Consider the following 11847-nt stretch of genomic DNA (forward strand, 5'->3'; position numbering starts at 1 on the left):
CAATGACTGACGGTATCACAGGCACATGATTAGTCGGCCAATCGCATCTGTTCCAGTGCATGTACTGACAAACGCCGCAATCAAGACCCTTGTATTCGCGAAGAAGATTCATACGTAAGACGCCTTTTTGACCAGGCAATACCGACCGCCAATTGGAAAGCCGTGCCAGGTAACCTTCTCACGCGTAGGGACCCTGTGATCCGGTCGCTACGTTCAGGTCTGAATGTCGCTACAACGAAGCATGCCGCATGCACTCCAAAATATAGATATGCAAAATTCTGTGGTGAAAATGGGCTGCGTATTCCTGAAACTATCCAAGCAGCAGTAATAGGGCAAAACATGGGGACTGGACCGCTTCTATTGTGGTGCAACTGATGGCGTTTAGGCTTGACTGGGTTCCTGCAAGCGCGACTCCACTCAGTCTCAGAGAATAAAATCCGTCGATGATCAACAGCGGGATCTTCGCCCAAGGTCCGGGCCGTGTGGACAGAGTTTTCGGGCCTCGACATCATCCCGTCAAGCCGTTCGGGCGAAAGACGCCGGGGACCGGGTGTGTGGCAATGGCTATCTCCGGGAGTCGTAATCCCGGACAAAAATAAGCAACCAGTAGCCGTTGGCAGAGGCCGAAGCACTACACCAAGCTCTAGCCGAAGGCGTCCACGTAACCGTTTTAGGCAAACTTTGCGACTTTTTTGGATCCTACGGCCACGGCACTGCCAGAAACGAACGATATCTGCTCCACCAACACTGCATCCCGCGCCACGAACCCGAGAGCGAGGGCCTTGATAGGAGCCTTGCTTGCCTATCTGCTTCACCGGGCGCTGAAGGAATGGCTGTGCATGTCTCAACTGCTGGTCAGATATATTAAACGCCCTCCCCTATTGTCTATCGCTTTCTTCTCGTTTCGCTTCTGTTACATGCTTCTGTCAGATTTTTTTTCCAAGTGAAGTCCTCCGTCACCACATCTCCGCCAAAGAAGCCTTTCTCCACACACCTATCCCCGCATATTTCCCACAGGCTTCCTTCAGCCTCGCCATGCCGGCCGGCTTCGAGCTCCCCGTGCTGCTGCTCTCACGCGCCGACACGAACATTACTCGCGGCAACTCTACCTATCAAGAATGGAAAGACTACCGTGACCACTGTACTCTGGACACTTGCCCGCTGAGTCTATCCTACTGGGCATATCGGCCCTCCTTGGTTGCGAATGGCATTTTCCTCGGCATCTTCGCTCTCTCCTTGCTACTATTTTTGTGTCAAGGTATTCTGAGCAAACGTTTCCTGGGCTTCACGATCGCCATGGTCTCAGGGAACATTCTTGAAGTTTTGGGGTATGTCGGAAGGGTCATGAGCTACTATAACCCATTTAAAGAGGTAGTTGAATCTCGGCCAGGAACTGTACGCTCGTGCATGAGCACTGACAGCTCGCCTCGTAGGACGGCTTCTTAATGCAGATCGTCTGCCTGACCATCGCACCCGCCTTCCTGGCCGCAGGCATCTACTTCTGCCTGTCGCGCATCGTAATGACCTTCGGAGCGGAGAACTCACGCATCAAGCCGCTCTCGTACCCGCGCATCTTCATCCCGTGCGACGTTATCTCCCTGCTCTTGCAGGCGGCAGGCGGCGGGCTGGCGTCGGCGCAGTCTCATGCCAACAAAGACCCCACGACCGGTAACAACATCATGATTGCCGGCCTGGCCTTCCAGGTGGCCACACTCTTCGTCTTCATCGTCCTCGCGACGGACTTCAGCATCAGGACATTCACACGCGTGCGCAGGCTGGGAAAGGAGGCACTAGACCAGAGGCATGAGCAGCTGCGGAACAGCTGGGCATTCAAGGGATTCCTGGTGGCGTTGGCATTCGCAACGTTATGCATCTTCACCAGAAGCGTGTACCGCGTGGCTGAGTTGAGCGAGGGTTGGACGGGTCACTTGATCGAGACGCAGAAGTACTTCATTGGGCTGGAGGGCGCGGTCGTAGGCGCGGCGGTGTTGAGCTTGAACGCGTTTCATCCGGGGCTCTGCTTTAGGGAGGGCTACCAGGAACGGAAGGGGCTTGGGTTCGGAAGAAGTAAGCAGCCGTCGTAGGCAGGTGCGGCCGAGGTGGTGCTTAAATTGGATTTTTTTTTTCTGTTGCTCTTGCTCCTTTGCGCACCCACTACCGTCTTCCGCACACACACCAGCTCGAAGATCTCGTCCAACCCTCGCACATCCAGCTCCACACAGCGCTCGCCATCAAAGCAATCCCTCAGATACCTCCTCCTTCCACCAATATCCTCCTCAAACCAACAATATCTCCACCATGTCTTCTCTTCCGCCGCTCCCGTCCACCCTCAGCGTCAACATGGCGACCAACAAGCAAACGGCCTTGAACTACGCCAGGGCCGAGTATTCGAGGTCGGGCCGCCTCGTGATCTGGGTTGACGGCTCCGTCCGCAATGTCGACGGCCGCCGGGGCCGGGGCTCGCCCTCGGTGACGTCCTTTGCCTGGAAGGTGGTCCATGACGACGGCGAGACAGACTGGGCGGACGAAGTCATGTACCACGACGACGACCGCCAGACCGAGCCGCGGGAGGTAGAAATCTGGGGAGTGATGTGGTGCCTCCACAGGATGGTCGACCAGATCTTCGAGGACCACCCGCACATGCGCGCGGCCGTCAACACTATCGTCATCTACACGGACTGCATGGACGCGACGGAGAAGATCGCCCAGCAGCCGGGCGGATACCGCGTTCGGAACTGGGACTGGGCGAACGCCGTGGTGGTGGACATCTACAAGATGGTGGAGAGGCTGGAGGGCCTCGAGGTCGAGATCAACTGGGTCCCTGCCCACGAAGGGGTCGAGGGCAACGAGTGGGCCAACTTCGTCGCCCAGAAGGCCAATGGCGTCCCGTCGAGCAGCGGCGGCAGGGGCGACCAGTTGCGCCGCGCGGCGATGGCGAAGAAGTGGCGGGAGCGCAACGAGCGCGACGAGCGTCGTGGCGGGATGGGTATGTTGACTTCCCTTCCTCTTTTTACGGGACTGGATAACTGCGATCACAGATTAGAAGATGGAAAGCCACCACCTTCCCAGATTTGCGGTCTTTTCCGGCTTTTTGTTTTGTTTTTCTCGGCTTCACCATCACAGCATCGGAGTGGACGGCGGAATACCAGCATTCGGCCTTCTTTTTATATTCATCATCATGACAATTTCGAAAGCTTTCCCAGACTCCGCATTGCCTTTTCAGGAACAGATGCAGTGTTCACCACTGCGAATGTGTATTATGCGTGATTTGAGAGCTGACCATCTAGACTTTGACAACACGAGGGCTGACGGTTTCAATAGTTATATTGGTGGCGAAGGCACCATGAGCTGACGTTTACGGCAGATACGGTGTTAAAGCATCAACACGACGGCTTGCTCGGTACCTGTTTGAATAAAGTTTAGGGACCGTACATCAAAGTTCGCTAAAGGCTTGCCTGGGGATTGTTCCTGGGACTTGACAGGGACTCCACCGGAATCCGGAGCTACCTTCCTAATGCAGGTAGCGAATTCTCGTGTTCTGCCCATTCCGGTCTTCGTCATCCATCGGCCCCGCGTTACCCCATGGTTCCGGTGGGTTTTCCTACAGAAATTAATATGTGGCGCGAGGTTCCCACCGCAATAAACAAGAAAGAATAGGCGCCGGACCTAAAACAGACGCCACAATCGAAGTCACGAGGGCGCCGAGGCCGGAGAAATATACGACACCGGCACCGCGTTTCGACGAGCCTACGGAGAAGCGATTCGCGGAACCCACAGTACCTGCATAAACAGCCTATCGCGTCGCTTAGCCAGAGGTTTCGCGGTGTTTCATTCGCGGAAATGCTGACCACCAGATGGCGGGTGCTTCTGACCGGTACTTCGACTTTAGCCATGGCTCTCACCTTAAAAGCAAACGCATATCGTCTCCGTGTTGAGGAACTGTGCTCGCAGCTCTTCTTGCCATATCGGAAACCATGCGGCCGCTTACTTCGTTGATTTGCTGGCTCCTCTGGGCCCAAGCCCACCTTGCCGGGGCAGCAACCTTCTCCAACCCGCTCAAGAACCCCAATGGCTCGGATCCTCACATTGTGTACACGGGTGGTTACTACTACCTGATGACCACGACCTGGACCAACCTCCAGATCACCCGGGCCACGACGCTGAACGGCTTGAAGACTGGGGAGACGAAGACCGTCTGGACCGACACCACGGCGTCGCGCTGCTGCAACGTCTGGGCTCCGGAGCTTCACTATCTCGATGGGCTGTCAGTAACAGGAAAACACCACAATTGCCGAAGCAGACACTGACGTGGGTGACAGCTGGTACATCTACTACACGGCCGGCACCAGCGCCAACCTGGACGGCCAGCGTCCGCACGTGCTGAAGGGTAAGCCATATCCTCCGGCACAACACCATCCAAGAGTCCTCCGCTAACAACGCATCAATGCAGGCGGCGCGTCGCCATGGGATGCCTACAGCTACCTGTCGCAGCTGACGAACGTGTGGGGCATCGACGGCACCATCGTGCGCTTCACGACGGGCAACTACTTCGTCTACTCGTGCATGAGCAACAGCCTGCAGTCGCTGTGCATCGCGCCGATGAACTCGCCCGGCTCGCTCGGCACCAGCAAGGTGCTCTCGACGCCCACCGCGTCGTGGGAGACGGTCGGCGCCCCCGTGCAGGAGGGCCCCGCCGCCATGTACCACGGCGGCAAGACGTACCTCACCTACTCGGCCAGCTACTGCTGGACCTCGAGCTACCAGCTCGGCCTGCTGACCTGGAACGGCGGCGACCCTACCTTGTCGAGCAGCTGGGCCAAGAGCGGCCCCGTCTTCAGCTCGGCGAACGGCAACTACGGAACTGGCCATAACGGGTACGTCAATGTCGTTTCTTCAAGGAATGGGAACAGGATTCTAACATCAATTGGTGAAACAGTTTCTTCCAGAGCCCCGATGGAACCGAGATCTGGAATGTGTACCATGCGACGTCCAACAGCGGCGGCGCGTGCGACGGCAACAGGTACACGGCGGCGCAGAAGGTCAACTGGAACTCGGATGGCACGCCCAACTTCGGCAAGGCAGTTGCTTTGGGCACCAACCTTGCGGGTCCTTCTGGAGAGTAGAATCCTATCAACAAGCATGCGCTCCGAAGCGGGCCGAGCTGCCGATAGTGAGAGGGCAGAGACGACGAATATGAGAGCTGAAAAGCAACCTCGAACGTCTGGGTCAGTTTGTCCGTCAACTTTGTACATAGCAGACATGTCGAACTGGTCTCGGCCCGAACATTGCTAGTAGCTGCAATCCAATCCATCAATCGTTTTGGCTTCTGAAACTTAAAACGCTTCATCAGGGCGGTCCGCTTACCGCCGGTCCGGTTTGCCCTATATACAGTGGATCCGTATGTGGTTAGTCGATGAAACGAGCGTGCATTCTATGAAACATGTAGGCTTAAAAGCGGAAATGATTCCCAATGTGGTAACAGTGGATATCGCCCTTCGTGCTGACAGCGGCATTAATCGTTGTGGAGGCGATGGGAGCGTTTAATCACGCAATGAAACCGAGCCCGAGAATCTTACATATATGCCCTGGCGCTACATCGCTGACCAGATACCTGGCTAGTGGCACATGCTATCGATATATCTTGAGTCTTGTAGAGCGTTTTGCGTAGTGGCACTATCAAGGAAACAAGAAAACCAAGCAATCGGAGACCACACAAAAACGGGATAAGCCCCGCAGGCCTTAGCCCTCGGACTGGTCGTACAAATCACTACCGCTTGGACTCCTGGCCGGCAAATGCTGTTTGCTCGGGACGGATCGGGCAAGTCGATCGGCCCGCTGTGAGACAAGCACGGGCGGCGACAGGTAGATTTGCTTCACTACCCTTGACTCGACGTTGAACGTTGCACAGATGAATCGTGTAACCTTAACAGTCACCGCGCCAACGACTTCGCAATCGAAATCGAGATATATACAGCCATACGCTCCACTCCTCTCCGCTGTTGATTCACACAGACAAAAGCTTTGAAATGCTATATTGAGGAACGAATGAACGTCAAAAGCAACACTTCCCTTACGAAAAGGCGGATATTTTACCGGCTCTTCGACGCCCAGCTCCTCTGCACGAGCTTCTCAAACGAGGTGGTCTTCATGTCAGGAAAGAGCTCGGTGATGGTGTCTCCCGGGAAGTCGAACCAGCCCTCGGCGAAGGCGATGCCCCAGACGCAGAACAGGCCGTCGAGCATCTGCTTCGAGGCCAGCGCGTAGCGCGGCCTGTTGGCCGGCAGCTCGGTGACGCGGCCGGCCTTGAGGTCGGTCAGGGCGTCGTACTTCATGTCGAACATTTTGTCTGCATCGATGGTTGTGCCCGTATTAGTCCCCCAAAAAGTCACAGTCTCTCGAACGAGCAAAAGTTGAGAAGAAAAGTAACAAGAAGAAGAAAAAAAAACTCACCCCTCGCCCTCTCCGCAAACACCAGCGCCTCATTCCACGTCAACCGATCGCCGACGATCCAGCACTTCTCGGGCCACCGTCCGGACTCGAGCGCCAGCATGCGCGCGACGAAGGCGCCGATGTCGCTCGAGTGCGTCATGGCCACGTTGGCGTTGCCCGTGCCCGGGATGGCGGCGCGCGCGTTCTCGACGTCCAGCGCCACCACGACCGGGAAGCCGTTGACCGGCTCGTGCGGGTGCCCGAAGAAGTCCATCAGCAGCCCGCTGATGAAGCGCGTGAATGTTAGCTTGTTGGTGGTGGTGGTGGCAGGGGCGGGAGTGGGGGTGTTTTCGTCATTGTCGTTGTCGTCGTCGTCGTTGGTGGTGGTGGTGGTGGTGCTGGTGTCGGTGCTTTTGCTGTAGCTGCGTAGCTTTTCGATGGTTTCGGCTTTGTAGGTGGCAGGCTTGTACGCGCCTATGACGGGGATGTTTGGTGGGAAGCCACTGGGGTCGGTGTTGTGTCAGATGGGAATATTCATACTGAAGCGAGGAAAAGAAAAATTGAAAAATGAAGGGAAATGCTATTTAAAGACGGCGTGAGAGCATTCAAGGCTACTGAGAAATGCTCGGGCTGAGGGATTGAGTGGAGGAAGTGATAGTAAAAGAACACTGACTGCTTCGCCGCGCCTTCGTAATCCCAGCCATACTCGCTCGGCGCGAACCGCGTCACTGTCCCCGAAAGAGCAGCGCCCTCGATCAGATTCAGCTGCGCGCGATGGTCATCTTCAGATAGCATGCCGATGACGGAGACGACGGTGTCGATGTTCTCGGCCCGCAGCCGCTCGGCAATGGACGACGGCGATGAGTAATCCAGCTCCAGAGCCTCGACACCTCGACGGCCGGCAACGACGCCGGTGGCCTGTTTTTGACGGGGAAAAGTCGTCAGTATATATATAAAGCTATGCGGGAGAAGTGGGCACCAGTTGCTCACGCTCCGAGTCAGCACGTAGACGGTGTAGCGGCCGGTGTTGGCGATGTGCTCGACAATGGTTCGACCGAGGCCTCCGGTCCCGCCGGCGACGCCTACTCTGTGCGTAATATTGCTGGCCATGGTATGCGAGATACCTCGAGATGGCGAGGCGCGCGTGCTCGGACGGAGTGAGAGAGATGTAGATGTGGGAAGTGTGATGGTGTTTTTTTGGCCCTGACTTCTCAGCCTTTCTCGTTTCCTTTACTTTCTTTGCAGATCCCCACTCTTTTCTTTCCCAGCAAAAGCCAGTCGTGTCCTTCGGATTAGCAGCCTACCAAGCGGTTTGCTTTTTCAACCGCGCCGCAAATGCTATTCCGACGCGGACCATGACACGGGGTTTCAGAGAAAGTCGATCAGCTGGGTCCGTGGTGGCTTGGTTGATGCATTGCGGGCTGATGACATGCCGATGGCGCCAACAGTTAATGACGGGGTTGCTGACACAGTCCTCCTCGATCACTTGTCGTGCAATCTAAGTGATGTGTCCTACAGTTTTAGGTCCCACTGACGAGCCTCTTAACTAGATGGGGAAAAGGGAGTTCCAGCCCGGCATACTCTAACCGGAATGTTCCAACGGTTACAGGGTCCACCGACAGCCTTGGGTCTCCTTACCTGTCAATGCAGCCTATTCTTGAATCAAACCAGGGTCGAGAATGCCGTCGCCTCGACTCAGAACTCTGGTTCTGTTGGGAAGCTTCATGCTAACACCCAATAGGAATCCTCCCTTTCCCCAAGTCTCTAAAACTGCCTCGGTATTTACCCTTCTAGGGAAAGAGCAACTAGAAAGATCGCCAGGATGGCCCACTCTTTAAACCAGGACCAACGCCCAACTTACAGTTGTACGCACGTTGGACTGCTTTTGAACGGCTGAATTATTGGCCCGATTAATGTGTTTGCGTCCGTTTCACAAGGAAGCGAGCCTCGGTTGAGCGTTTTTGGTCTCTCGCATTACTGCGGAGGTTCAGTAATCTGTTAGTGCAAGCAGACTTTTGGAGCTTGACGGAACTAACTTATTCTCGTGCTCGGCTTCTACTCGTGCTTCGACAGTTGGTTGACGGCTGGGTGATGTCCACCCTCTTATCGGCACTCCGATTCTTCCCCGGATTCTGGACATCGAAAGAACTGTGACACTTTTACCAAACAACCTAGCGTAAAAGAGCCAGCAAATAAGTTCGGTCTATCAACAAGCCACTCGATAAAATCTCGCCAATTTTGGGGGGCATGTAGCATACTATAAATTATCATAGTTTGAGTAGGTACGTTATTGTGTTGCTGTAATACGAGTCTTTAAGAGCATTATGCCTTGCTCTTGATTAGAACGCGAATACCCTTCGAACCCACCTTCGTCTTCGGGATGAAGAAGTCCCGCTGCACCCTCACATCATCGATGCCAGTCTCGAATAGCTCCATCCGATCACCAAAGCGCCGAAGCACCGTCGCGAGAGCAATGTGCATCTCGGCATACGCAAGACTGCCACACCGTTAGCCATAACAGAATCGAAAAAAAGAAAAGAAAAAACTCACTTCATCCCCAAACACTGCCGACTCCCCTTCGAAAAACTCAACAAATACCCATCCAAATCGTGCCTCCGCCTCCCCTCAGCATCCAACCACCTCTCGGGCTGAAACTTCGTACTCTCCGGGAAGATGCGCTCGTCGTGGTGGATGTGCACGGCCGTCATGCCGACGGGCACGCCGGCGGGGATGAGCACGTCGACGTCGCCGGAGGAGGAGCTGCTGCAGAAGCGCATGGGCTCGTCGGGCGAGATGCGGGCCAGGCGCGTGGCCAAGCCGTACGACAGGCGCAGACCCTCGGCGATGGTGGCCGACAGGTAGGGCAGCTGCTCGAGCGCGTGCCAGGCAGGGATGCTGGCCGGGTCGGGGATGGCTTGCGCCAGCTCGGCCTGCAGCTTGGCGAGTGTGGGCGGCTGCGAGAGGAGGTAGTACAAGGTCACGCAGATGGCCCAGTTTACGGTCTCGGTTCCTGAAGACAAAGTGTTAGTTGATTGTGGTGGTGGGTTGGCGAGCAGTCTTCAAGTGCAGCGTTTGTTACCCCTCCATGTGCGAAGGAGTGAAGGCAACTCACCAGCTCCTATGACGGCTTGGCCCTCCTGCCATAACCGCGCCGTCTGTTTCTCCTCCTCGGGAAGGTCACCGCGCAAAATCTCGTGGAAGATGGTGGTCTCGGCATCCGCGTCTTTCTCCTTGCCCGCTCTTTCTTCCTCCTCTTTATGCACCCGATCAATGGCCTTCATCATGCTCCGCTGGAAGTCGAGATAGGGTGCCATATCGGGCATCAAACTGCGCGTCCAGGCCTCAGGAAGGGAATGCAAAAACGACAACAACCACGGGAACTGCTTCACGGTGGCGCCCAAGGCCATGCCGGCATCGATGCCCTTGGTCAGGTTCGGCAAGAAGGTGTCGGACTCGAGGAAGTCGTAGCTGTAGCCGAAGGCGTAGCGCGAGACGACGTCGGTGGCCATGCAGCCAAAGGCGTCGGTCAGGTTGACGGGGCAGCCGGTGCCGGCGAAGTTGCGGTCAAGCTGGGCGCACAGCTTGTCGACGACGCGGCGCACGGCGGGCTCGAGGCGCTGCACGCTCTGGCGCGAGAAGAAGCGGTTGAAGGGCGTGCGCCGCAGCCGGTGCAGGTCGTGCGAAACCGACCCGAAGCCCGCCTGCGCCAGCCCGAACTGCTTCGTGTAGAAGACGTACTTGTTGCGCTTCGCCTTGCCGCCCGCCGCGTACAGCGTGTCGATGAAGGCCGGGTCGTTGACGTGCAGCTCGTGCGGCGAGATGCGGATGATGGGGCCTGAAATCCGTGAGTAAACGAATATTCAGGGATGTGTGTGTTGCGTACCATATTGCTCGTGCAGCTCCTTCAGCTTAAAAGTGTATTGGCCGCCTTTGATGCCGTCGTAGTAGTACTCGTACCAAAGCGTCAGCGCCGCCAGCTTGGGTCCGGGGAAGCTGGCCAGCGGCGACAGGTAGAGGCGGTAGACGGCGCCACACAGGCAGTACAGCAGCACCGCCGCTGCACAGGCCACGTAGGGGTGCGCCGTTACGCTTTGAAGCAGCTCCGTCATCTTGGGACGAGGACGAGGGGGACGCTGTCGCCGGGCTACGGCGAGTAAGGGAACCGGCGGAGGCCATTATGTACGGCGCGATTGGCACACTTATCTCCCCTTCTCCCTATTTCAATCGGGGCGGGGGTGATTGCCATAATGGCGCTGGGCTCGGGCGTATTCCGCTCCCCATCGACCCATTCCCGTCTGTGCCGCAGGGAAAGAACGGCGCGGGACGCCGTTGGAGCAGCGGCGGCTTCGCTACGTTAGCGGGCGGGAGTCTTGCCCAGCCGGACGCGACTGCTCGACCTGTCACCTCGTGTCGACATGAGCCTGGTTGGACGGCTCCCTGTCCCGGCTGTGCCGATCGGAGAGAAACCAGACGACTGGGAGGGCGAGAATCGAAGGATCAATAGACATCCCAACCGACGGGGTCTCGGGGGAGCCGGGACGAAGGGAGACGCGAGCAGGGGTCGAGTCATGCGTCTGTATTTCCGCAGGACCACCGTGTCATGCTCAACAACTGCCCCACTGTGACGTCCGTTGCATCACACTACTTACCTGCATGAACCACCAATACGATATCAGCTCACATGGACAACTTTCTGCAGTCATTTGGAGCCCTCTCGCCCACCATCATCAATCGTGAGTGTCATCCAAGTGCTACTCATGCTTCAACTTTATCAGCCTGTCCTACGAAATAAATGCACACCCTTCGCCTCGTGGTTTTCGGATGACTTCAGCTCCTACATTTCAGTTGCGGGATAAAACTTCTAAGGCGATGAGATTGAAGCACATTTCTGCCAAAGATCGAAAATCCAACAAGAAAACATCAAAATAGAGGAGGCAGACTTCGTCGGTGCCTCTCAAGAAGCCTTGCAACCGCATTGAACCCCGAGCATTCTGCCGCTAACACCGCGAGCTCGTACTGATCATCTCCAAACCAAGGACTCTGCACATCTGCCCCAGCATCGAGAAGGAATTGGACCATGCTGATCCTTCCAAACTCAGCAGCTCCTTCAAGTGCTGTTACCCCCTCTTCCAGTGCATCCTCCGCGTCAACATCTGCACCCGCATCCACCAATTTTGTCGCTATCCCGACAAAGCCCCCCATCGCCGCTGCCTGAAGCGCTGTGGCTCCTCCAAAATCCGCAGGTGGTGCATTCACATCTGCTCCAGCCCGAATTAATTCGTCGACTATATCCATGAACCCTTCTTGTGCGGCCGACTGAAGCGCCGTTCTTCCGAATTTGCCACGTGCAGGCTGGTTGACGTCGGCCCCGGCTTCCAATGATATCCTCACACAGTCGAGGTTCCCCCCGAGAGCAGC

At 56.3% G+C, this 11847-nt stretch overlaps 4 protein-coding genes across 4 annotated transcripts; 2 read left to right on the forward strand and 2 right to left on the reverse strand.

Moving 5' to 3' along the window:
• Positions 1-1035: 1035 nt before the first annotated feature.
• Positions 1036-3043, forward strand: LTHEOB_7396 (Parasitic phase-specific protein psp-1; the record flags this gene model as incomplete). The annotated part of the gene is made up of 4 exons (XM_035516757.1): positions 1036-1371; positions 1434-2067; positions 2249-2986; positions 3039-3043. 4 exons carry the CDS (start codon positions 1036-1038, stop codon positions 3041-3043), a joined length of 1713 nt encoding a protein of 570 aa, XP_035371367.1.
• A 931-nt stretch (positions 3044-3974) lies between these two features.
• Positions 3975-5123, forward strand: LTHEOB_7397 (Glycoside hydrolase family 43; the record flags this gene model as incomplete). Its single annotated transcript, XM_035516758.1, has 4 exons — positions 3975-4264; positions 4320-4387; positions 4451-4874; positions 4937-5123. The coding sequence occupies 4 exons, from the start codon at positions 3975-3977 to the stop codon at positions 5121-5123; spliced, it is 969 nt and encodes a 322-aa protein (XP_035371368.1).
• Positions 5124-6089: 966 nt separating this feature from the next.
• On the reverse strand, positions 6090-7539 carry LTHEOB_7398 (NmrA-like family protein; the record flags this gene model as incomplete). Its single annotated transcript, XM_035516759.1, has 4 exons — positions 6090-6346; positions 6451-6932; positions 7103-7347; positions 7420-7539. 4 exons carry the CDS (start codon positions 7537-7539, stop codon positions 6090-6092), a joined length of 1104 nt encoding a protein of 367 aa, XP_035371369.1.
• Positions 7540-8751: 1212 nt separating this feature from the next.
• On the reverse strand, positions 8752-10538 carry LTHEOB_7399 (Cytochrome p450; the record flags this gene model as incomplete). Its single annotated transcript, XM_035516760.1, has 4 exons — positions 8752-8926; positions 8980-9439; positions 9542-10264; positions 10313-10538. The coding sequence occupies 4 exons, from the start codon at positions 10536-10538 to the stop codon at positions 8752-8754; spliced, it is 1584 nt and encodes a 527-aa protein (XP_035371370.1).
• Positions 10539-11847: the final 1309 nt, after the last annotated feature.

Source organism: Lasiodiplodia theobromae (assembly GCF_012971845.1).
Source record: "Lasiodiplodia theobromae strain AM2As chromosome Unknown scaffold_22, whole genome shotgun sequence".
NCBI classification, from domain to species: domain Eukaryota; kingdom Fungi; phylum Ascomycota; class Dothideomycetes; order Botryosphaeriales; family Botryosphaeriaceae; genus Lasiodiplodia; species Lasiodiplodia theobromae.